General features: G+C 42.0%; 1 protein-coding gene across 3 annotated transcripts in view; it reads left to right on the plus strand.

Annotated features, from left to right (window-relative positions):
* RTN4IP1 (reticulon 4 interacting protein 1) overlaps positions 1 to 25,185 on the plus strand; it is a 52,569-nt gene that overhangs the window by 1,502 nt on the left and 25,882 nt on the right. For all 3 annotated transcript variants that reach the window (XM_069598240.1, XM_069598241.1, XM_069598242.1), the window contains exons 2-4: positions 4,714 to 4,865; positions 8,845 to 8,913; positions 9,973 to 10,097. In XM_069598240.1, coding sequence (XP_069454341.1) covers positions 4,714 to 4,865; positions 8,845 to 8,913; positions 9,973 to 10,097 — 346 coding nt within the window. The remainder of the gene's footprint in view (positions 1 to 4,713; positions 4,866 to 8,844; positions 8,914 to 9,972; positions 10,098 to 25,185) is intronic.

Raw genomic sequence — 25,185 nt, forward strand, 5'->3', positions numbered from 1 at the left:
TTTTTGAACTGGCAATGTCCATGGTATGCTTTAATCTTTTACAAAATATAAGTTTGAATTGCTTCCAATGCTACCTCAAAAATGTAAATTGGGACTTGAGAATTGTATCCACAGCTAACTTTCTGGTACACTTTGCTAGGAACTTTATGATATTCTGAGGTCCATCGCAGGTTTTAAAGGTATGGTTATGTTTTCACATCAGTTCAGAATTTGCATTTTCATAGTAATTTGTGTTTGCCCTTCCACTACTCCCAGCTTTTTCTAATGGTCCAGTGGACAAAGCAGCAGAGCAGGATGCCAAGATATGGACACAGTACTCTTCCTCATTTTGTTGTTGCGTTCTGCCCTTGGAAGTTAAAATACGCTTTTCTGTTGCGCTCTATCTTCAGTGGAAATAACCTTATCTTAATTTCTGCTAGGGGTTATTGACAAAGCTTGGAGTGCACTATATTCCTTATGCAGTTAAGATTGATTACTGTTTGTGAATTACTTTAACTTTGGAAAATAACGACAAAAAATGAGCAATTGAAATGAGCAATTGAATTGGGATGTACAGTTAGTGTAAAATATACGCTAGATTCAAGACTTAGTAAAAAATGAATGTAAAATGTCTTATTAATTTATATTCATTATATATATTATTCATTATATATTGATCTGATAATATTTTGGATATATTAAGTAAAATATTATTAGCATTAATTTCACTTTCTTTTCACTTTTTAGTGTCCGCTTGAAAATTTTAAGTTAGCTGTGTGGCTTGCATTACATCCCTGTTGGACAGTGCTGATCTAGACATATGAGGAACAGCTATTACACATTTCTTTGTAGGGAAAGAGATACAAGTTTAAATGATTTTATGGTGCTTGCCCCATGAAATATACACTTGTATTCCTTTTGTTTGCTTAGAATAGTTGCTGCTGCTAGGTGTTTCAGCTTATTCTGTTTCCATTGGGCATGAAGATAATTTAGTTTTTATCAGAATTACCTTTTTTTTAAAATTGGTGTTCATTTTTGGTTGTGCTTGGTCTTCCTTGCTGCATGGACTACTCTCTAGCAGCAGTGCTTGGCCTTCTTGTTGCAGTGGCTTCTTGTCGCGTTGGATGGACTCTAGGGCACTTGGGCTTCGGTCGTTTTGGCACGTGGGCTCAGTTGTTGCAGCTCCCAGGCTCTAGGGCACAGGCTCAGTAGTTGTGGCACGTGGACTTACGCTGTGGTATGTGGGATCTTCTCACATAAGGGATTGAACCCATGTCTCCTTCATTGGCAGGTGAATTTTTTTTTTTACCATTGAGCCAACAGGGAGACTCCTATTGGAATTATCTTTAAGTGGTAGATTTATACCTAGTGAGCAGTATGTATTTGCCATCTCCTTGATTATAAGCTCTTTGAAGGTAGAGCCCATGCCCTGTCAACTATAGCTTTTTTTGGTGTTTCACATACGTAGTTGTCATTCAGTCATTAATGTCATTTTATATTTTCATTCTAATTTGATTACAAAGTAAAATGATGTTTTTTAATCCTTGAGCAGTTTTTAAAAGCATTTTGTCTTTGTTTAGATCTGTTAACACATTATTGACCAGGGGATTTTTTTTTTAGAAATCAGTGCCTGTGACCAGCAATTTTATTAAACGTCTCTGGTCAATAATGTTCAAGTGACAAAAGACATATTAATACATCTCCAGTCAATAAGTTGTTAACTTTTCATTTCTTTGAATGCACAGGCACAGTCTATGTGTTTGTGTTACACTGTACATTTTAATTTTAATTTTTATTTTTTTTTTGCTGAGAGGCATGTGGGATCTTAGCTTCCTGACCAGGGATCGAACCTGCACCCCCTGCATTGGAAGGCAAAGTCTTAACCACTGGACCACCAGGGAAGTCCCCAACACTGTACATTTTAATTTCAGTAGAATGGCTGAATCTGGACTTTCTTGGCTGCTATTTAATAACAGATTTTACTTTTATATAGTATTCTTGAGACATCATAGTTTTTTAATGACTTGACTGGATAATATTATTTGTAGTTATCCTCTGTATTTCCTGCCCATGGATTCTTTTTTGAGAATGTATGATTACTATTGCAGAAGATACCTGAAATGGTAGCTTGGAGAAATGAAATTGTAAACTATAGGGAGCATTATTTCCCTTGACAAGAAAGCAGGGACATGTCTATTTTGAAAGATGAAAGCCACCTATTTTTCTGGAGATGGCTACTGTTGTTGGATATAAAATCATAAATCATATAAATAGGTAATGAAAAGTGAATTATCTTAAAATAGAAAAAAAAATCAGCCAACAGCATTATATCTACCAAGTTTGCTTTCTTTAGATGAGATCAAAGATTTTGAAACTGATGGCAGATTTAGGATTTTCCAGGTCGTTCCATCTCTGAACCAAACTGATCACCTCTAATAGTGACACAGAACTGCTAAGGTTCTCCATTCACTGTCTCCAAGCAGATTCTCAGTTCCTAACTACCAGCTATTTCTGGATTTGGGACTAGTTTAGCTGGTACCAGTGAGCCAGGACTACTCAGTCGATATCCAAGTAACCGAGGAAAACAGCCTTCTTTTGCAGGCTGTGAAGCTCAGAAAGGGACTGGAATGGTTTGTTGTTGTTGTTGTTGTTTTTGGCAGCTTGAAAGTTTTACTTGACTAAATTCCCACTTTTGTTGATCAAATCACATAGGAATTTCAGTGAATAATTGTTTATTGTGTTTGAGAGGTGGAAAAGGAATATAAGACAGGAAGACTAAAATGTGATTTTTGTGAGTATTACATGGGAAGTTATTTTCCCCCTGGTAGAAGGCACTCCTAACTAGCCAGCTGGCATGTATCTAATATCGGCATGGTGGCCATCAGCTTAGATTTTCTGGGACTTGCCCAACTTTAAAATGCTTTCTTCCATGTGTCTTGATTTTTTATTAGAAAAACAACTTCTGCACTCCCCTGTCAGCCTCTCTCCCTGAATTCTCTACCTCTTGCTGTATGGATTAAATATCATTGTTCCCATCTAAGGCCAGCCCTCCACCATGATTCTAGACCCCATGCTGGCTCACCCACTCAGGAGCGTTGTTTCAGCAGTTGTCTCCTGTATCTTCAGTGTTTCCCTTTCCCCTGGATCACTCACATTGGCTGTTATTTCTCCACTCATAAAGAGCACCAAAAAAAAAAAAAAGACTTAAAAGTCCTTCAGTGGGCTTCCCTGGTGGCTCAGGTGTAAAGAATTCGCCTGCAATGCAGGAGACCAGGGCTTGATCCCTAGGTCGGGAAGATCCCCTGGAGGAGGAAATGGCAACCCACTCCAGTATTCTTGCCCGGAGAATCCCATGGACAAAGGAGTCTGTTGGAGTACAGTCTGTGGGATCACAAGAGTCGGACACAACGTAGCAACTAAACCGCCACCACCCACCACCAAAAATCTTCAATCTCACTTTCCCTTCTCCAGCCACTGCCCCATTTTTCCACTCTTCGATAGCAATGCTATCAGTATTTGGAAGAGTTGAATGTTCTCATGGTGTTCAGTTCCTCATTCCCATACTGTCTGTCACCCCATGCCATAACAACTGCTCCTAAAAAGGTCACCAAAGACTTCTGTGCTGTTGGATCCAATATTTTGTTTTGGGGGGGAATTTTTTTGTTTCTTAAAGGTCTGTTGGCAGCTCTTGACCTTGTTTGAAAAATTTCTTCCCTGGCAGCAGCATCTGACTTCTTTAAATGGCCCTCTTCACTTGACTTTCTGGATACCTTTTCACTAGCCAAACCTTCTTGGGCTCCTTTGCTGGTTTCTCCTCATCCTTAAGATCTGATGAGGATGAGTGGGAGAAAAGGGGAAACTTTCAGAATGGTTTAGTGATTCTGGAGCATGAATTGTGGTGCGTGACCCTAAAAAGATAAGCAAGATGCTTATCTTGGAGAGTCTCATGTAGCAGAAATGTTCTCAGGAGGATGTCAAGCAGAAAAGATGACAGCAGACACTTTTGTGTCTTAGGAAAACCATTTTATGTGTGGATGATGTGTAATAAACTGCTTTGGATTATTATATGTAGCCAATTTATTTTGAAAAAAAAGTGATCAGAGGAACATTTCAGTTCTGTTGATATTTATGTAAATATTCTTAAAAAGATATATAATAACACAATCAGCCTGATTTAGCATATCAGAGTTGATGCAGCCAAGTGGTTCTTTTCCATTTGGGAATCTTACACTTAACCCAAAGGTGTTTTAGAAACATTTTTTGGGAGACAGGGACAATTACTCGTAGACCAGTGTCTTAGTATCAGATACTATACCTATGCCTTATTTATTTGCTTAACTGCAGACAACTTTGACATTTATCTGCTTCACCAGACTTGGCTTCAAATGATTTCGTGTTGAAAAAGTTCATGAATGAATAAATTAATAAGGAAACCATCTTCAAAGACCAGTTCTCGAATTCGTTTCAGAATTAGATTTCAAAAAGTGATTGTTAATTTAACTATAGTCCAATATAAAATTTCTTTAAAAGTGATTATAACTTTCCTAGCAATTTTCTTTGAAAGGAACAACACTCATTGTTTTTATGCTTTCCTGTGTGATGGTAAAAAATTTGTAAGATTGATTACTTTATAATCTGCTTCTTGAGGATCTAGAATTGTTCCTGGCCCGTAAGTGCAGCAGTTTTGAAAGCATCTCATTCTTATGGAAGAAAAAAGTAAATTGTATCTTCTAGGTGGTTATGGAGCCACAGCTTTAAATATGAAACGTGATCCTTTACATGTTAAAATCAAAGGAGAAGAATTTCCTCTGACTCTGGGTCGGGATGTGTCTGGTGTGGTGATGGAGTGTGGACTTGATGTAAGGTACTTCAAACCTGGAGATGAGGTGAGTTGTCACATTCCACTATTCCTTTTCAAAATTGGCTGGTTTCATTCTCCTGCTTTTGGAAGTATATTCCATATCATTGACCTTTTCTTCTTCTTTTCAACAAATATACTGAGCTTTGGCTGGAACCCTCCTTTTCTTGGTTCAGTTCATGATTCTCTTTTCTGGTTCTGTCACAATAGCTTGCTGTGTTTGAACATTCTAAAGCTAGTGCCTGAGAATTGCAAGTCTTTAGGAGACATGTGGGAAAGGAGGCTCAAGAGGGAGGGGATATGTGCCTACTTAGAGCTGACTCATGGTGTTGTGCAGTGGAAAGCAGCACAGCGTTGTAAAGCTTATAAAGCAATTACCCCCCAATTAAAAAAAATTTTTAAAGAAAAAATATATAGACAAGTGAAAAAAAGATATGATTGGGACTTTTTAAGTCTTTAAATGACAATTTCTATCTTATGGGTTAGATGGTTTTGAAATAGCTAAAGGTTGATATAATCACCTGTCCCTTGTCACTTTGAACTTTTATACCAAGAAATTAAAGTCAGCTCATAATAATAGCGCTGTTCCAGTTGTTTTTCATTTAAAAAAAAAAAACAAAACTAATTTAATCTCTGTGAAGTGAGTACAGTTAGGCCAGTCTACAGGTGAGAGTTAAGCTGTAAAGAGGTCCCACAGCAAATAAGTGATAGAATCCAGGATTAAAGCTCCAGAGAACATGTTCTTGCTGGTGTTCTGTTGCTGCTAAGTCGCTTCAGTCGTGTCCGACTCTGGGTGACCCCATAGACGCCAGCCCACTAGGCTCCTCTGTCCCTGGGATTCTCCAGGCAAGAACACTGGAATGGGTTACCATGTCCTTCTCCAATGCAGGAAAGTGAAAAGTGAAAGTGAAGTTGCTCAGTCGTGCCCGACTCTTAGCTACACCATGGACTGCAGCCTACCAGGCTTCTCCATCCATGGGATTTTCCAGGCAAGAGTACTGGAGTGGGGTGCCATTGCCTTCTCCGGCTGGTGCTCTAAGTAGTGAGTAAATACAGCAGGATTTACTGCTGTCTACCTCCTATGTTGACATTTTAGGAATCAGTGAACTAAAATGGACTGGAATGGGTGAATTTAACTCAGATGATCATTATTTTTATCTACTACTGAAGGCAAGAATCCCTTAGAAGAAATGGAGTAGCCATCCTAGTTAACAAAAGAGTCCAAAATGCAGTACTTTGGAAGCAATCTCAAAAATGACAGAATGATCTCTGTTTGTTTCCAAGGCAAACCATTCAACATCACGGTAATCCAAGTCTATGCCCTGACCAGTAATGCTGAAGAAGCTGAAGTTGAACGGTTCTGTGAAGAGCTACAAGAGCTTTTAGAACTAATGCCCAAAAAAGATGCCCTTTTCAGTATAGGGGACTGGAATGCAAAAGTAGGAAGTCAAGAAACACCTGGAGTAACAGGCAAATTTGGCCTTGGGAGTACAGAATGTAGCAGGGCAAAGGCTAATAGAGTTTTGCCAAGAGAATGCTCTGGTCACAGCAAACACCCTCTTCCAACAACACAAGAGAAGACTCTACACATGGACATCACCAGCTGGTCAACACTAAGATCAGATTGATTATATTTTTTGCAGCCAAAGATGGAGAAGCTCTATACAGTCAGCAAAAAAAAAAAAAAAAAAGGGAGAGAGCTGACTGTGGCTCAGATCATGAACTCCTTATTGCCAAATTCAGACTTAAATTGAAGAAAGTAGGGAAAACTAGTAGACCATTCAGGTATGACCTAAATTAAATCCCTTACAATTATACAGTGGAAGTGACAAATAGATTCAAGGGATTAGACCTGATAGAGTGCCTGATGAACTGTGGATGGAGGTTTGTGACATTGTACAGGAGACAGGGATCAAGACCATTCCTGACAAAAATGCAAAAATCGCAAAATGGCTGTCTGAGGAAGCCTTACAAATAGCTGTGAAAAGGAGAGAAGCGAAAAGTAAAGGAGAAAAGGAAAGATATACCCATTTGAATGCAGAGTTCCAAAGAATAGCAAGGAGAGATAAGAAAGCCTTCCTCAGTGATCAGTGCAGAGAAATAGAGGAAAACAATTGGAATGACTAGAGATCTCTTCAAGAAAATTAGAGATACCAAGGGAACATTTCATGCAAAGATGGGCTCAATAAAGGGCAGAATTGTTATGGACCAAACAGAAGCAGAAGATATTAAGAATAGGTGGCAAGAATACATAGAAAAACTATAAAAAAACATCTTAATGACCCAGATAGTCATGATGGTATGATCACTCACCTAGAGCCAGACATCCTGTAATGCAAAGTCAAGTGGGCCTTAGGAAGCCACTGCAAATAAAGCTAGTGGAGGTGATGGCATTCCAGTTGAGCTGTTTCAAATCCTTAAAGAGAATGGTGTGAAAGTGCTGCACTCACTATGCCAGCAAATTTGGAAAACTCAGCAGTGGCCACAGGACTGTAAAACGGCAGTTTTCTTTCCAATCCCAAAGAAAGGCAATGCCAAAGAAGGCTCAAACTACCGCACAATTGCACTCATCTCACACGCTAGTAAAGTAATGCTCAAAACTCTCCAAGCCAGGCTTCAACAGTATGTGAACCGTGAACTTCCAGGTGTTCAAGCTGGTTTTAGAAAAGGCAGAGGAACCAGAGATCAAATTGCCCACATCCGTTGGATCACTGAAAAAGCAAGAGAGTTCCAGAAAAACATCTATTTCTGCTTTATTGACTATGCCAAAGCCTTTGACTGTGTGGATCACAATAAACTGCAAAATTCTGAAAGAGATGGGAATATTAGACCACCTGACCTGCCTCTTGAGAAATCTGTATGCAGGCCAGGAAGCAACAGTTAGAAGTGGGCATGGAACAACAGACTGGTTCCAAATAGGGAAAGGAGTACATCAAGGTTGTATATTGTCACCCTGCTTATTTAACTTATAGGCAGAGTACATCATGAGAAACACTGGGCTCGATGAAGCACAAGCTGAAATCAAGATTGCTGGGAGATAATATCAATCACCTCAGATATGCAGATAACACTACCCTGATGGCAGAAAGTGAAGAACTAAAGAGCCTCTTGATGAAAGTGAAAGAGGAGAGTGGAAACAGTTGGTTTAAAGCTCAACATTCAGAAAACTAAGATCATGGCTTCTGGTCCCATCACTTCATGGGAAATAGATGGGGAAACAGTGGAAACAGTGTCAGACTTTACTTTGGGGGGCTCCAAAATCACTGTAGATGGTGACTGCAGCCATGAAATTAAAATTAAAAGTTATGACCAACCTAGATAGCATATTCAAAAGCAGAGACATTACTTTGCCAACAAAGGTCCATCTAGTCAAGGCTATCGTTTTTCCATAAGTCATGTATAGATGTGAGAGTTGGATTATAAAGAAAGCTAAGTGCTGAAGATTTGATGCTTTTGAACTGTGGTGTTGGAGAAAACTATTGAGAATCCCTTGGACTGCAAGGAGATCCAACCAGTCCATCCTAAAGGAAATTAGTCCTGAGTATTCATTGGAAGGACTGACGCTGAAGCTGAAACTCCAATACTTTGGCCACCTGATGGGAAGAATTGACTCATTTGAAAAGACCCTGATTCTGGGAAAGATTGAAGGCAGCAGGAGAAGGGGACAATAGAGGATGAGATGGTTGGATGGCATCACTGACTCAATGGACATGAGTTTGAGTAAACTCTGGGAGTTGGTGATGGACTGGGAGGCCTGGTGTGCTGCAGTCCATGGGGTTGCAAAGAGTTGGACGTAACTAAACTGAACTGACCTCCAATGTGGTTTGACTTGGTAAATCCAGAATCATTCTAAATTATGCATTGATATCATGTGAAAATAGCTGTTGTTTGGTGGGTTGTGGACTTGTGCTCTTTTCTCACAGGGTGTGGGGTATGTACTGGGGAACGCTGTCATGATTAGCTTTGTCTTAAAAAGATCTGTTTCTAACGCACAGTGTCTGTTTCAGGTCTGGGCTGCAGTTCCCCCCTGGAAACAAGGCACTCTGTCAGAATTCGTTGTTGTCAGTGGGAATGAGGTAACTCACTGGTTCTGTGCTGAAATGCTGTTGGAAAGTAGAACAAAGACTGACAACTATCTCTGACATAATTGGTTTTTTTTTTGTTTTTTTTTTTTGAGATCAGGTTCAAGTTTTATGGGTGGTTTCAAAAGAACTGAGAGAATAGGAATTTTAAAAAATATTTTTAAATGTATTGGATGTCATTTAAATAGTGCTGCCTGCCAGAGCAGTTATCTGTATCTTGTGGAGCAGGGATTTGTGAGATCTAGAAACCCTGCTGTGTTCTTTGGTTTTATCCTCAGCGTAAATTGTTGAAAGCAAATATACCAAATGGAGCGTACTGATTCATCATAAATGGAAGCATTGGAAGTATCAAGCTGTTTCAAATAACTTTCAAAACAGGAGTCTAATCAAATTCAGTCAGGAGGCCTGGCAGTTTAATTAGAAAGAAAGGGGTTAATATTAAGAAAATTGGCTGCAGAAGGGAGAGCAGGAGGGGGAAAGGGGTATTACTGAGATTAGAAAAGTCTGAAAAGATTGTGCTGTATGTTCAGTTGTATCCTACCCTTTGTGACCCCATGTGCTATAACCCGCCAGGCTCCTCTGTCCATGGGATTTTCCAGGCAAGAACACTGGAGTGAGTTGCCGTTTTCCTCCTCCAGGGGATCTTCCCGACCCAGGGATCTAACCTGCATCTCCCGTGTCTCCTGCACTGCAGATGGATTATTTACCTACTGAGTGGGAGTAAAGCAAACAGCTAATCCCCAAAACAAATTAGAATGTATTTATGAGGGCTCAAAGTGTATTTGGATTTGTTTCTGGCCATAGTTAGGACTAATGGGATTGTTGAATGTGGTCTTTTTTGTGAAGAATTAAATAGCTGTATCCAATAATGTAACCTATAAAACCTTACTGACCCTCTGCTTGGCAGATTGAGTCATTTGGAGAAATTCCTTAGGAATAATCTTGGAGTAGGGTTTATGATAATCACTGAACCTGGCAGAGTGTACGTGTACTTAATTGTGTTCATAGGTTCACAGGTCACTGCTTATTTTTGACTGTTGTCCTCGAATCTAGGTCTCTCACAAGCCCAGATCACTCACTCATACTCAAGCCGCCTCCCTGCCATACGTGGCTCTCACAGCGTGGTCTGCCATAAACAAGGTTGGCGGCCTGAACGAGAGGAATTGCACGGGAAAACGGTGAGCGTCAGTGGTAGCACCTAAAACTCCCTTTACTTTGGTGACATCTTTGCAGAGGATTTGTCAGAAGCATTAAAACTGGGCTCACTTACATGAGCAAAATTGTGCTAAAGTTTCAATTTCTAAAGAACTCTTGTGTCTTTTTTTTTTTTTTTTAAATCTCATTCTGTTGTATATAGATGGACGTTAGGAGTCTAAGCCTTCTAAAATGATGCAAAATTTATGTATGTGAGTCTCTGGAAAGAAGATCCATAGCTTTCATCAGATTCCTAAAAAAAAATGAAGAATGACTTACTTATGGTTTTTGAAGAATGGTTTTGAGGCACCGGTGTTTTTTCCTGCCTTTGCTAGGCGTGCCTCTCCCACTGGCAGATTTCTATGAAAACCAGATACACAGCCCTTGAACACTGTTGTGCTGTCCTAGGCTCTGTGCTCTCTCAGGCTCCTTCAGGCAGTTCTGGGGCTTCCAGAACTTGCAGGTAGGTTTGTTGGGTTTGCAAAAATACAGCGACGATGCTTTAGATGCTCTTGAGTTCATATTCAAGAACTTTCTGCCCACTTGGGCACTTCTTCTTTGTGAGTTTTATTTAGGAGTTCAGCGAGGTAACACATACACAATCAGTGAAACAGGTTGTAGTCGAAAGGCACCCAGTACCTGGTGGTGCTGTTATTAACAGTGTGGCTACTGTATTTCTTGTGTTTCACAAAGTCAGCAGCGTAGAGAAAACTGATGATTTTATTATTTGGTAAGAAAACTAGAACCATTCAGTGATTGTGGTGAAGAAGAGGGTTGCAGGTGGAATTTTTCGTTTCTTGATTTCTTAAGGTTGTGCTGGAAAAAGAATTAAAATTCTGTGTCATTCTTTACTCCTGTTGTTATAAAACATTGCACCTTACCTTTAAGTTTAGTGAAAGCTTAAGAGCTGTTTTTTCTGAAAGCATCGTAAAGGCTGTTCATCTAATGAGGTGCTATCCCTCATTGTAGAATTGAAGGCAAAGATTTATTCAAAAGGTCAACCCTGTTTAATTTTTAAGCTTTTGGGGCTTATCATTCTTGAAGTTGCCATTTTGGCTCAACACTTTGTTTAAATTAGTTTGACCATGTAGATCTTTCTAATGGTTTGTCTCAGTTAATAACCTTGGAAAAACCATAGGCAGGATTTTTAGACATTTATTATTATTGTAGGCTCTGCAGTGACATTGATTCTTTGCTTTCTTTTTCCTTAAAAAGCATTCATATTTCTATGCCTGCGTGACTACTCTGGGTAGAGAGCTCTCATTCGTTTGCTGGTTCGGGCTCTTTGGACATACCTTTTTTTTTGGTATTCTGTAGAAAATGAGTTAGAGACAGAGCTAGCTCTCTCTTCTTGTCGCAGTTGATCATTTGCTTTGTGGGTATTATATTGTCTTCTGTTTAAGCAGTAATGGCTTGGAACTGGGCAGGTAGAGGCCTGGGTTCCTCTCTCTGCTACTAACTAATCAGCTGCCCACATGCATGCATTTTATGGCCTCTGCTGTTTCCACCAAGGTACTGAGAGGAGGACAGTGTAGGTTGTTGGGGGGCTTTGAGAACTGGAAAGTTTTATACCTTATAAAAGTGATTTAAACGTTATGTTGAGTCTGTGCACACTGATTTAGCCATCTGTTAACCAACCTGGAGCAAAACCCGCTGAAAGAGGCTCGCCGGCTCCTGTCACGGGCTTTGGTCGCATTCCCACCTGTGCAGTGGCTCAGAATGCCTTTGCTGTGAGTGGCAGTGGGAACCTGGTCCTTGGTGCTCTGGGAAATTTCAGTTTACTGAGATTACTACACACGATGGTAATAATGCCTCCCTCTCCTACTGCTTGCTTGTGAGAATCACATGGGAGATGTGAGCACCTTAAAATACTGTAAAAATACTCCTACATGAAGAGATTACTGTTGTAGTGGGGTTTTACCTATGTAAACCCAGAGGTTCCAGTGTCCAAAGTGACTTTTTTCAGCTTGACTATCCTTTGTGATTGGTGGAGCATATTATGGCTTCTCTAAGCAGTGATTACTCCTTCACTATTAGCTGTTGGCATTAAGGCAGTCTTTAGTTTGCACCAAAGCAAGTCACTGTTTGTCATCCAGCACCAACCTCGATGGTGTTTTGCTTTCCCTTTTTTGTTCTGTCATTATATTTTTGCCACGACTGAGCATCAATGAACCAAGGGAATAACTTAATATTGATGTTATGTGTCATTTTTGCCCACACTTTGGTATCACTGGAGAAGTCACGTGAAGTGATTTCCTTGTTTTGAGCCCGTCTGTAGTGTCTTCATGTCTTATTCAGTAGGAACCCATGGATAACTTAGAGTTCTCAAGATGAATAGAACTTTTTAAAAAAAGTGGTTACACCAGGTATTTTTGAGAAAGAGTTCTATCTGATGGTTATATTTATCAGTAGTGTCATGCTCTGCCTGAAATACATCTCTTGCTGGAAAGTTATACTTTACTCTGTTTGACAGAAGTGTTAGCAAGTGTTAGAAATTGAACTATTCCTCCTCCACAAAATAAATGTCACTTCTAAATTGTGTATACCTGAAACTCAATGCAGTGGCTTTAGGAATGCTCTTCCTGGTTTCTTTTTTGAGATTAGACTTTAAGACAATAAAATTTTGTCATGGAAGTGTAAATTAGGTGTCTGATTGATTCTATTTATAGAGTTAGGCTGAGACGTTGGATTTCCCCACCATGTGCCTATTCCAGTAATCACACCAGCTTCCTTCTTTCTGCTGCCTTCACCTGCCTGTCCTTCACCCTCCTACCCACCTGCTTCTCCCTGCTGTCCACCCCACCACCCCTGGGGACTTTTGGGTTTGCATCTGCACCTGACTGGCTTGTATGGGGGAGAACGGACAGGGGAAGGAGAAAGTGTACCTACTTGAAGAACTCCTGGGGTTGGGAGGAAGTGGAGAAGGAAGGGTGCAGCCCTGGCCTGGCCAGTGTGCGGCGATGGGTCAGGTGTCCACCCATGACCTGTTTTCCTGTTTTCCAGGGAGCTCTGAGGGCTCAGCTAAAGGAATCAGTAGAAAACTCTTACCTAACCATTGGTGGTTTGCAGATAGTTACCACCCACTCCCCCCACCCCCTGCCACCTAGAAAACTCTCTTGTGATGCACTGGAACCTCAATTCCAGCCTGGCCAAGCAGCTGCAGGTGTTCTCATGGGTCACAGCTGACCCAGCTGTCAGCCCAACAATACTCTTCAGTTCTTCCATTGTGACCTCTGGAGTCTCCAGCACGGTAAACCACTTTCATTATGCCCACTTTTCCCCTGGTTTCAGGGACATTAGACACCTTTAGTTTTTTTTCTGGCCTTTTCAGCCAGTTCTTGTCTTTTTAAAGGCTCCCTTTATTTCTCCCCCAGCCCTTTACCCACTACTGTTTTCTGGTTGTCCCCTCCTCTGTCTCCCAGGGTTCTCTCATCTGCTCCCAGCTTCTTTTTCTGTTTTGGTGATTTGCACACCCCTGTTTCCAACTCCAGCCTCTCTACTCAGTCCCATTCACTTAAATGTTCCCTTTGTAGCTGAAACTCAACTTGTGCAGAACAAGACTTACTGACTACCACCCTGACTCTTCTTCTGTATGCCTACTGTCAGTTAACTGATCTTCCATAAGCCAAACTTGGTATTGTTCGCCAGCCCAGCTCCTCTCCCACTGCCGTGCTCTCCCTTATTGTCCATGTCATGTAAAATTTAGGATTGTTGTCAGAATTGGAAAACCATCTTCCAGCTTTCTTCACAAGCTGTAAAATTCCAGGGCATCTCACGTTTTCTTGTGCACTGAATAAGCCCAAAATACATTTTGATTGACAACCTTCATTAACTGTTGTTCAGTCGCTAAGTCATGTCCGACTCTGTGACCCCATGGATTGTAGCACACAAGGCTCCTCTGTCCTCCAGTATCCTGGAGTTTGCTCAAATTCGTGTCCATTGAGTTGGTGATGCCATCTAACCATCTCATCCTCTGCAGCCTAATATCTTCCCTGTGAAAGTGAAAGCTGCTCAGTTGTGTCCGACTCTTTGTGCCCTCATGGACCATGGGATTCTCCAGGCCAGAACACTGGAGTGGGTAGCTGTCCCCTTCTCCAGGGGATCTTCCCAACCCAGGGGTCGAACCCAGGTCTCCCACTTTGCAGGCAGATTCTTTACCAGCTGAGTCACCGGGGCAGCCCAAGAATACTGGAGTGGGTAGCCTATTCCTTCTCCAGCAGATCTTCCCGACCCAGGAATCGAACCAGGGTCTCCTGCATTGCAGATTCTTTACCAGCTGAGCTACCAGGGAAGCCCAAGAGTGGTGTTAAATGACAGAAATAATACAATTTAGTAGCAAGGGTGATGTCCTTTATTCAAGGGAAAACATTCCATGGATTGGGAAGTGCAGTGCCTCACAAGCTCTCTTCCTGAGGAAATTTGGGCACAAGTGACATTTAGGCAGCCTTAGAAGTGGCCGCATGGAAACTGGGTATAGGGGGGTGATTTCCCTATAAGACTAGCCATTCCTCTGAACACCATGCACCTCAGATTGGGACTTGACCTCACAGTCTTCCAACTGAGATCACATACCTGGTTTCAGCACTCAGTGAAGCTCAGGTTCTTGATGTCTCATTGCAGAAAGAATTCAGTGAGAGACAAAGTAATAGGTAAGAAGTGGATCTATTTAAAGAGAAACACACTCCACAGACAGTGTGGGCCATCTCAGAACGTGAGTTGTTGTTCAGTCACTCAGTTGTGTCTGACTCTTTGCTATCCCATGGACTGCAGCACACCAGTCTTCCTGTCCTTCACCATCTCTTGGAGTTTGCTCAAACTTCTGTCCTTTGAGTCGGTGATACTGTCCAATGATCTCATCTGCTGTCACCTCCTTCTCCTGCCCTCAATTTTTCCCAGCATCAGGGTCTTCTCTAATGAGTCGTCTCTTTGCATCAGGTGGACAAAGTATCGGAGCTTCAGCTTTAGCATCAGTCCTTCCAATGAACACCCAGGACTGATCTCCTTAGGATGTACTGGTTGGATCTCCTTGCAGTCCAAGGGACTCTCAAGAGTCCTCCAACACCACAGTTCAAAAGCATCAATTCTTCTGCGTTCAGCTTTCTTTATAGTCCAACTCTTACATCCATACATGACCACTGGAAAAACCATAGCCTTGACTAGACGGACCTCTGTTGGCAAAGTAATGTCTCTGCTTTTTAATATGCTGTCTAGGTTGGTCCAGAGAAGGCAGTGGCAACCCACTCCAGTACTCTTGCCTGTAAAATCCCATGGACGGAAGAGCCTGGTAGGCTGCAGTCCATGGGGTTGCAAAGAGTTGGACATGACTAAGCGACTTCACTTTCACTTTTCACTTTCATGTATTGGAGAAGGAAATGACAACCCACTCCAGCGTTCTTGCCTGGAGAATCTCAGGGACGGGGGCGCCTGGTGGGCTCCTGTCTCTGGGGTCGCATAGAGTTGGACATGACAGCAACTTAGCAGTAGCAACAGCTAGGTTGGTCATAACTTTTCTTCCAAGGAGTAAGCATCTTTTAATTTCGTGGCTGCAGTCACCATCTACAGTGATTTTGGAGGCCCCCCCCCCAAAATAAAGTCTGTCACTGTTTCCACTGTTTCCCCATCTATTTCCCATGAAGTGATGGGACCAGATGCCATGATCTTAGTTTTCCGAATGTTGAGCTTTAAGCCAACTTTTTCACTTTCATCAAGAGGCTCTTTAGTTCTTCGCTTTCTGCCATAAGGGTACTGTCATCTGCCTATCTGAGGTTATTGATATTTTGCCCGGCAATCTTGATTTCAGCTTGTGCTTCATCAAGCCCAGTGTTTCTCATGATGTACTCTGCATAGAAGTTAAATAAGCAGGGTGACAACATACAACCTTGATGTATTCCTTTCCCTGTTTGGAACCGGTCCGTTGTTCCATGTCCAGTTCTAACTGTTGCTTCCTGACCTGCATACAGATTTCTCAAGAGGCAGGTCAGGTGGTCTAATATTCCCATCTCTTTCAGAATTTTCCACAGTTTATTGTGATCCACACAGTCAAAGACTTTGGCATAGTCAATAAAGCAGAAATAGATGTTTTTCTGGAACTCTCTTGCTTTTTCAGTGATCCAACGGATGTTGGCAATTTGATCTCTGGTTCCTCTGCCTTTTCTAAAACCAGCTTGAACATCTGGAAGTTCACGGTTCACGTATTGCTGAAGCCTGGCTTGGAGAATTTTGAGCATTACTTTACTAGCATGTGAGATGAGTGCAACTTTGCAGTAGTTTGAGCATTCTTTGGCATTGCCTTTCTTTGGGATTGGAATGAAAACTGCCCTTTTCCAGTCCTGTGGCCACTGCTGAGTTTTCCAAATTTGCTGGCATATTGAGTGCAGCACTTTCACAGCATCATCTTTCAGGATTTGAAATAGCTCAACTGGAATTCCATCACCTCCACTAGCTTTGTTCATAGTGATGCTTCCTAAGGCCCACTTGACTTCACATTCCAGGATGTTTGGCTCTATGTGAGTGATCACACCATCATGATTATCTGGGTCATGAAAATCTTTTTTGTGCAGTTCTTCCATGTATTCTTGCCACCTCTTCTTAATATCTTCTGCTTCTGTCAGGTCCATACCATTTCTGTCCTTTACTGATAGAATGTGGTCCACTGGAGAAGGGAATGGCAAACCACTTCAGTATTCTCGCCTTGAGAGCCCCATGAACAGTATGTTTTCCTTCACTGCTCATAGAATCCATTGCTAGGTACCATGACATTCAGTCTTAAAACGCCATGATACCTTGTTGTGTTGACATAGTGGGAAGTAGGAATATTCTTGGAAGGCGTTCTTAGACCAGAGCAGCCTGTAATAACTCAGAAATTACTGTGCACCACGTCAGTATTTCCCACTGAACCCAAAGCAATGGTATTTTTTCAAATCAAACGTAGTGTCACCTGGCAAGAGAGGAAGTGTTGATATAAGGGAGGGGAAGGCAGGAGTGGAAAGAGACAGCAGTTTTAACTGATTGTGGTTAGTAGGGGAAGAAAAGTAATTTCCCCATACTCTTCTGAGTTCTCTACTGAGTCTTCTGTAATAAAAGATGAACAAGAGAAAAACAAACAAATTTATTAACATGTATGCCTCCTCTTGTATACATGAGAGATGCCCCCAAGAAGAGTGAGTTACTTAAGGCGTTAGCTTAGAATTCAGGCTAAAATGCTGTCTTAAAGCTCAAGATAAAAGTACAGGGAAGGCCAGTTGTGGAAAGTATACCAGGAAAAGCAAGAATAAAATTCGTTATGCAAATTTAAGTTGGTGACTTCTCCCTTGATAAGGATCTAAAGTTATCTCCAGGGATTAACCTTTGTCCTTCCTGGTAAAGAGCAGAGGAGCTCTTTTCTAAACTTCTGTCCTGCTTTTAGGCAAATAGGAGTTCAGAGATTTCTTACATCTGCTTCTCAGATGCCTTCAGCTCAGAATAATCCTTATGCCTAAGTGGTATGTTTTGGGGTGCCATGTTTATCAGCATATCTTACTTTTGTAAGTTTTACAAAAGCACATATGTGTTACTTGACAACTCAGTTCACCTCTTGGTAGGTGTCAAGTCAAAAGACACAAGCAAGCCAAACTTCAGGAGAAGGAAGGATTTATTACCAGCAAGTAAAGAGGATACTGAGGTCTATCACAAACAGTATTGCTCTTTAAAGCATTGGACGTTGCTTCTATCACCAGTTACATCCACAACTGGGTATTGTTTTTGCTTTGGCTTCATCCCTTCATTCTTGCTGGAGTTATTTCTCCACTGATCTCCAGTAGCATATTGGGCACCTACCGACCTGGAAAGTTCATCTTTCACTGTCCTATCTTTTTGCGTTTTAATACTGTTCATGGGGTTCTCAAGGCAAGAATCCTGAAGTGGTTTGCCATTCCCTTCTCCAGTGGACCACATTCTGTCAGACCTCTCCACTATGACCTGTCTGTCTTGGCTGGCCTCACATGGCATGGCCTAGTTTCATTGAGTTAGACAAGGCTGTGGTCCATGTGATCAGATTGGCTAGTTTACTGAGATTGTGGTTTTAGTCTGTCTGCCCTCTGATGCCCTCTCTCAGTGCCTATCATCTTACTTGGGTTTCTCTTACCTTGGATGTGGGGTATCTCATGGCTGCGCCTACTGACCTTGGACATGGGGTGTTTCCTCTTGGCCACTTGCTGCTCTGGTGCTGTGCAATAGAAGCAAGGTCTGATGCTGTAAAGAGCAATTGCATAGGAACCTGGAATGTCAAGTCCATGAATCAAGGCAAATTGGAAGTGGTCAAACAGGAGATGGAAAGAGTGAACGTTGACATTTGGGGAATCAGAAAACTAAAATGGACTGGAATGGGTGATTTTTAATGCAGATGACCATTATATCTACTACTGTGGGCAAGAATCTCTTAGGAGAAATGGGGTAGCCATCATAGTTAACAGAAGAGTCCAAAATGCAGTACTTGGATGCAATCTCAAAAACAACAGACAGATCTCTGTTCATTTCCAAGGCAAACCATTCTATCCAAATCCAAGTTTGGATTACCATGATATAGAATGGTTTGCCTTGGAAATGAACAGAGATCTGACTAGTAATGCTGAAGAAGCTGAAGTTGAACGGTTCTATGAAGACCTATAAGACCTTTTAGAACCCAAAAAAGATGTCCTTTTCATTATAGGGGACTGGAATGCAAAAGTAGGAAGTCAAGAAACACCTGGAGTAACAGATAAATTTGGCCTTGGAGTACAGAATGAAAGCAGGGCAATAGAGTTTTGCCAAGAGAACGCACTGGCCATAGCAAATGCCCTCTTCCAACAACACAAGAGAAGACTCTACACGTGGACATCACCAGGTGGTCAACACCGAAATCAGATTGATTATATTCTTTGCAGCCAAAGGTGAAGAAACTCTATACAGTCAGCAAAAAAAAAAAGACAGGGAGCTGGCTGTGGCTTAGATCATGAACTCCTTATTGCCAAATTCAGACTGAAATTGAAGAAAGTAGGGAAAACCACTAGACCATTCAGGTATGACCTAAATTTAATGTCTTACAATTATACAGTGGAAGTGAGAAATAGATTGAAGGGACTAGATCTGATAGAGAGAGTGCCTAATGAACTATGGATGGAGGTTTGTGACATTGTACAGGAGACAGGGATCAAGACCATCACCAAGAAAAAGAAATGCAAAAAAGAAAAATGGCTGTCTGGGGAGGCCTTAGGAATAGCTGTGAAAAGAAGAGAAGCGAAAAGCAAAGGAGAAAAGGAAAAATATACCCATTTGAATGCAGAGTTCCAAAGAATAGCAAGGAGAGATAAGAAAGCCTTCCTCAGTGATAAATGCAAAGAAATAGAGGAAAACAATTCAATGGGAATGACTAGAGATCTCTTCAGGAAAATTGATACCAAGGGAACATTTCATGCAAAGATGGGCTCAACAAAGGACAGAATTGGTATGGACCTAACAGAAGCAGAAGAGATTAAGAAGAATACACAGAAGAACTATACAAAAAGGATCTTCACGGCCCAGATAATCATGATGGTGTGATCACTCACGTAGAGCCAGACATCCTGGAATGTGAAGTCAAGTGGACCTTAGGAAGCCACTGTGAACAAAGCTAGTAGAGGTGATGGAACTCCAGTTGAGCTATTTCAAATCCTGAAAGATGATGCTGTGAAAGTGCTGCACTCAATATGCCAGCAAATTTGGAAAACTCAGCAGTGGCCACAGGACTGGAAAAGGGAAGTTTTCATTCCAGTCCCAAAGAAGTTCAGTTCAGTCGCTCAGTCGTGTCCGACTCTTTGTGACCCCATGAATCACAGCACTCCAGGCCTCCCTGTCCATCACCTTCTCCTGGAGTTGACTCAAACTCACGTCCGTCGAGTCAGTGATGCCATCCAGCCATCTCATCCTCTGTCGTCCCCTTTTCCTCCTGCCCCCAATCCCTCCCAGCATCAGGGTCTTTTCCAATGAGTCAACTCTTCGCATGAGGTGGCCAAAGTACTGGAGCTTCAGCTTCAGCATCAGTCCTTCCAAAGAACACCCAGGGCTGATCTCCTTCAGAATGGACTGGTTGGATCTCCTTACAGTCCAAGGGACCCTCAAGAGTCTTCTCCAACACCACAGTTCAAAAGCATCAATTCTTCGGTGCTCAGCTTTCTTCACAGTCCAACTCTCACATCCATACATAACCACTGGAAAAACCGTAGCCTTGACTAGATGGACCCTTGTTGACAAAGTAATGTCTCTGGTTTTTCAATATGCTATCTAGGTTGGTCATAACTTTTCTTCCAAGGAGTAAGCATCTTTTAATTTCATGGCTGCAATCACCATCTGCAGTGATTTTGGAGCCCCCAAAAATAAAGTCTGCCACTGTTTCCACTGTTTCCCCATCTATTTCCCATGAAGTGATGGGACCAAATGCCATGATCTTCGTTTTCCGAATGTTGAGCTTTAAGCCAACTTTTTCACTCTCCTCTTTCACTTTCATCAAGAGGCTCTTTAGTTTCTCTTCACTTTCTGCTATAAGGGTGGTGTCATCTGCATATCTTAGTGCCAAAGAATGCTCAAACCACCACACAATTGCACCCATCTCACACACTAGTAAAGTAATGCTCAAAATTCTCCAAGCCAAGTTTCAACAATATGTGGACTGTGAACTTCCTGATGTTCAGGCTGGTTTTAGAAAAGGCAGAGGAACCAGAGATCAAATTGCCAACATCTGATGGATCATTGAAAAAGCAAGAGAGTTCCAGAAAAACATCTATTTCTGCCTTATTGACTATGCCAAAGCTTTGATTGAGTGGATCACAACAAACTGTGGAAAATTCTGAGATGGGTATACCAGACCACCTGACCTGCCTCTTGAGAAACCTATATGCAGGTCAGTAAGCAACAGTTAGAACTGGACATGGAACAACAGACTAGTTCCAAATAGGGAAAGGAATATGTCAAGGCTGTATATTGTCACCCTGCTAATTTAACTTATATGCAGAGTACATCATGAGAAATTCTGGGCTGGATGAAGCACAAGCTGGAATTAAGTTTGCTGGAAGAGATCAATAACCTCAGATATGCAGATGACACCACCCTTATGGCAGAAAATGAAGAAGAACCTTTGATGAAAGTGAAAGAGGAGAGTGGAAACTGTTGGTTTAAAGCTCAGCATTCAGAAAACTAAGATCATGGCGTCTGGTCCCATCACTTCATGGCAAATAGGTAGGGAAACGGTGAAAACAGTGACAGACTTTATTTTGGGGGGCTCCAAAATCACTACAGATGGTGACTGCAGCCATGAAATTAAAAGACACTTACTCTTTGGAAGGAAATTATGACCAACCTAGATAGCATATTAAAAAGCAGAGATGTTACTTTGCCAACAAAGGTCTGTCTAGTCGAGGCTATGGTTTTTCCATAAGTCATGTATGGATGTGAGAGTTTGACTGTAAAGAAAGCTGAGCACCAAAGAGTTGATTCTTTTGAACTGTGGTGTTGAAGAAGGCTCTTGGGAGTCCGTTGAACTGCAAGGAGATCTAATCAGTCCATCCTAAAGGAGATTGGTCTTGAGTGTCTATTGGAAGGACTGATGTTGAAGCTGAAACTCCAATACTTTGGCCACCTGATGCAAAGAGCTGACTCATTTGAAAAGACTCTGATTCTGGGAAAGATTGAAGGCAAGAGGATAAGGGGACAACAGAGGATGAGATGGTTGGATGGTATCACCGAGTCAATGGACATGAGTTTGAGTAAAGCTGGGAGTTGGTGATGGACGGAGGCCTGGCATGCTGGGGTCCATAGGGTTGCAAAGAATCAGACAGGACTGAGCAGCTGAACTGAACTGAGGTGAACTGATCACAAACAAAATTGGAAAAGTTTTGGAAAAGTTTTAAGCTAAGAGAATGTGCATATTCATGTAGTGACTTGGCCTTGGAAGCCCTGATTGAGTACGATCACAAGAGCCAGAAAAGGTCGATATCATCATTCCTTCAGTTCAGTCGCTCAGTCATGACCTACTTTTGTGACCCCATGGACTGCAGCATGCCAGGCTTCCCTGTCCATCACCAATTCCCGGAGCATGCTCAAACTCATGTCCATTGTGTCACTGATGCCATCCAGCCATCTCATCCTGTGATAGTTAAGCTCTTTGGGCTAATCTTTATCACTGAAACAACTGGGAGTCTTTACCTATGACATTGTAAACAACAGCAGCAATTGACATTATCTTTGCTGTTATTCCATGGGATTCCCCTGGTGGCTCAGGTGATAAAGCGTCTGCCCAGAATGGCGGAGACCCAGGTTCAATCCCTGTGTTGGGAAGATCCCCTGGAGAAGGAAATGGCAACCCACTCCAGTATTCTTGCCTAGAAAATTGCATGGGTGGAGGAGCCTGGTGGGCTACAGTCCATGGGATCGCAAAGAGTAGGACAGGCTGAGAAACTTCACTTTCACTTTCTTGCTATTGTTACCTTTCTTGCCTGATAAGAGTTATTTCTGCATTCTTTTGTTCCCTTGAAAGTGAAAGTGTTAGCCACTCAGTGGTGTCCGATTCTTTGCAACCCCATGGACTGTAGCCCACCAGACTCCTGTCCATAGAATCGCCAGGCAAGAATATTGGAGTGGGTTGCCATTTCCTTCTCCAGGGGATCTTCCTGACCCAGGGCTCGAACCTGGTAATTACTGAGACCCGTTTGCTCTCTGTATGTCTGTTTCGATTTTTACACCTGAACATTTTTGTGCTACCTTTCCAGAGTAGAGAAAATGTTCTAGGACAAATATATGTGCTACATGTAGTAAAGTGAGAAAACTCCGCAAGGCCAGTTTTTTCTGGCTCCCCACTTCATCTGGTTCTGGAGAGCAGATGCTCTTTTCCCCCGGGCACAGGGCGCAAACCTCTACCGAGGGTCTTGTGGCCAGCTTCATTGAAGAAGGTCAGAGAGTCCTTCCCGCATTTGCTGTTTGTCACATTCCTTCAGCGTAAAATATTCAATCTGCCAAGGTGCTGTGTTTGGGGGCAGCATGTCCTGAACCCTGTGAGTTCCAGGGAAGATCCTCCTCTCAACCATTCTCGTGGCGCCATCCCAAACGATCCTTCCCTCCATCTTACTCCTTCTGTTTGGCACCAGATGGAAGGAATCAATGTCTTGGGATGGTTCCCAATGCCTGTCCTGTTTGGGGAGCTGTGTTCCCAGTACCCCAGGTTGAAATTCTGAATACACGTCTCATAGAACCATTGTTATGAGGTTTTTGGTCCATTATGGGGTTAACTAAACCTTTTTAAAGGACTACCCTGGGCATCTTGCCAAAATGTATAAGTAGCTTTGTTTTCATGGGAAAATGTGTTTAAAGTTCCAAACAGCTAATTTACACATGAACTCTTCTGTAAGTTGGGGAATGTCTGCATGAATTAGGGAGGCTTGGAAGGAGGGGACACACAAACCCAGACTGTCTTGGTCGTGCTTGGTTGATTTGTTTTGTAGCTCTTTTTTCCTTATTCAAGTTGTTTCTCACTTACTTAAGGGAATAAATTTAGCATATTATGATACGCTTTCTTTCACCCATTTCCCCCCGCCCCCCAGATTTAAGAGTTCTGGGTCAAACTAAAAAGAGTTTATGTGTTTTCAGTCTCATCCTTATTTTTTTAAAGACCGCTTGTTTCTACGGATGGAAGATTTAGCCATATTTAAATCAGCTCTGTTTCCGAGCCATTAGGACTTAATGAAGGGTACTCTGCTCTCGTGATGTGACTTTTATTTTTATTTCCATTATGACAAGTATGTGGTCTGGGGAGAGCAGTCGTGACGATCATATAGTTCTATGTTAGAAAGGTGAAGAAACAAAATATAAGCTTAACTTAGATTGAAAATGCCAGTTCTTATTCATTAACTCTTGGAGTACCCCTCTGTGATTATCGTTCACTGCAGATGCATCTGAGGCCTAGAGATTCAGTTAATGAGAGCATGGGGACTTGACCCCGGGTCTCTAGATACCCCGCCCTGGCATTTGAAGACTTCTGGGGCTTAGCCAGAATATAGAAATTTGAAAGGCAATTCCCTACTTCTGGATCGCCTGCTGTTTTGTAGTGTGTTTCATGTATTTTTTATTTGTAAGGCGATTAGGGTGTGGATGCCATGTCTCGTAAGGTTGTGATACTGAAAATGTGACTGTAGAGGCCTTAGGTGCCCAGATGCTGAGTAGAGTGACTCAGTCACGTAAAGAAGTTGGCATTGCCTTAGTGCCTCAACGTATGTTTAGGGAGAGTGGAAAGATGGGCAGAAATGACAGAGGAAAATGAGAATCTAGGGTTTAAAGTGCATTAGAAGCTTAATAATTATTCATATTTTCTTCCCCCATATTTTTATATTTGCCACAGTTCAGTTCCCACTGACTTGAAAAGAAGCTGGGCAAATGGACTTAGTAAGAGAGGAATGTGATTAAAATTATTGGCAATTTTGAATTGTAGTGCTTTTTGCAAAGAGTATATTTCCTGGGTACTTGCTGCTTATAAACCAACAAGCAATACAGCACACTTTTCTTTACCATGACAAATGGGCTTCTGCTTCAGTGAAGTCTGAATGTATCTTGTGACTGTTACTGCAGCTGAAGTCTCAGTGTTCTGGTGACTATTACTGCAGCTGGGTAGAAAGTACTCCCACTCTATAGCACTGAAGTGAAGGGCCGCTGGGGGTAAGGGACAGCAGGATTTTCCCTTTTTATTGAAAGTGCTTTGAAGAGTACAAGAAGAGTTTGTTCAGTTATAGGGCTTCAAACCACAGAGTACTAGCTGACTTACTGTTGGCTTGAAAATAAATTTGCCTGCCGTCCAATCTGAGGACTTTCCTTGTTTAAAGAAAAGTACAGGCCCTGGTTCAGCCTGCACAAAACATGGAGCTAGCAGGACCAGAGAATGGTGTGTCCCCAGGCGGCTTCACACAGAGACCATTGGTCTGTAGCAATTGGGCTTGTTCTTTGCCTGTTCTGCGCTCACGGGCGCCATCAAGTGGCAGTATCAGGAACTGAAGCTGCTAACGTAGAACCACACCCTCTTCCTCCAAGCACCACTGAGAA

Source organism: Ovis canadensis, chromosome 8 (genome assembly GCF_042477335.2).
Source record: "Ovis canadensis isolate MfBH-ARS-UI-01 breed Bighorn chromosome 8, ARS-UI_OviCan_v2, whole genome shotgun sequence".
Taxonomy (NCBI): domain Eukaryota; kingdom Metazoa; phylum Chordata; class Mammalia; order Artiodactyla; family Bovidae; genus Ovis; species Ovis canadensis.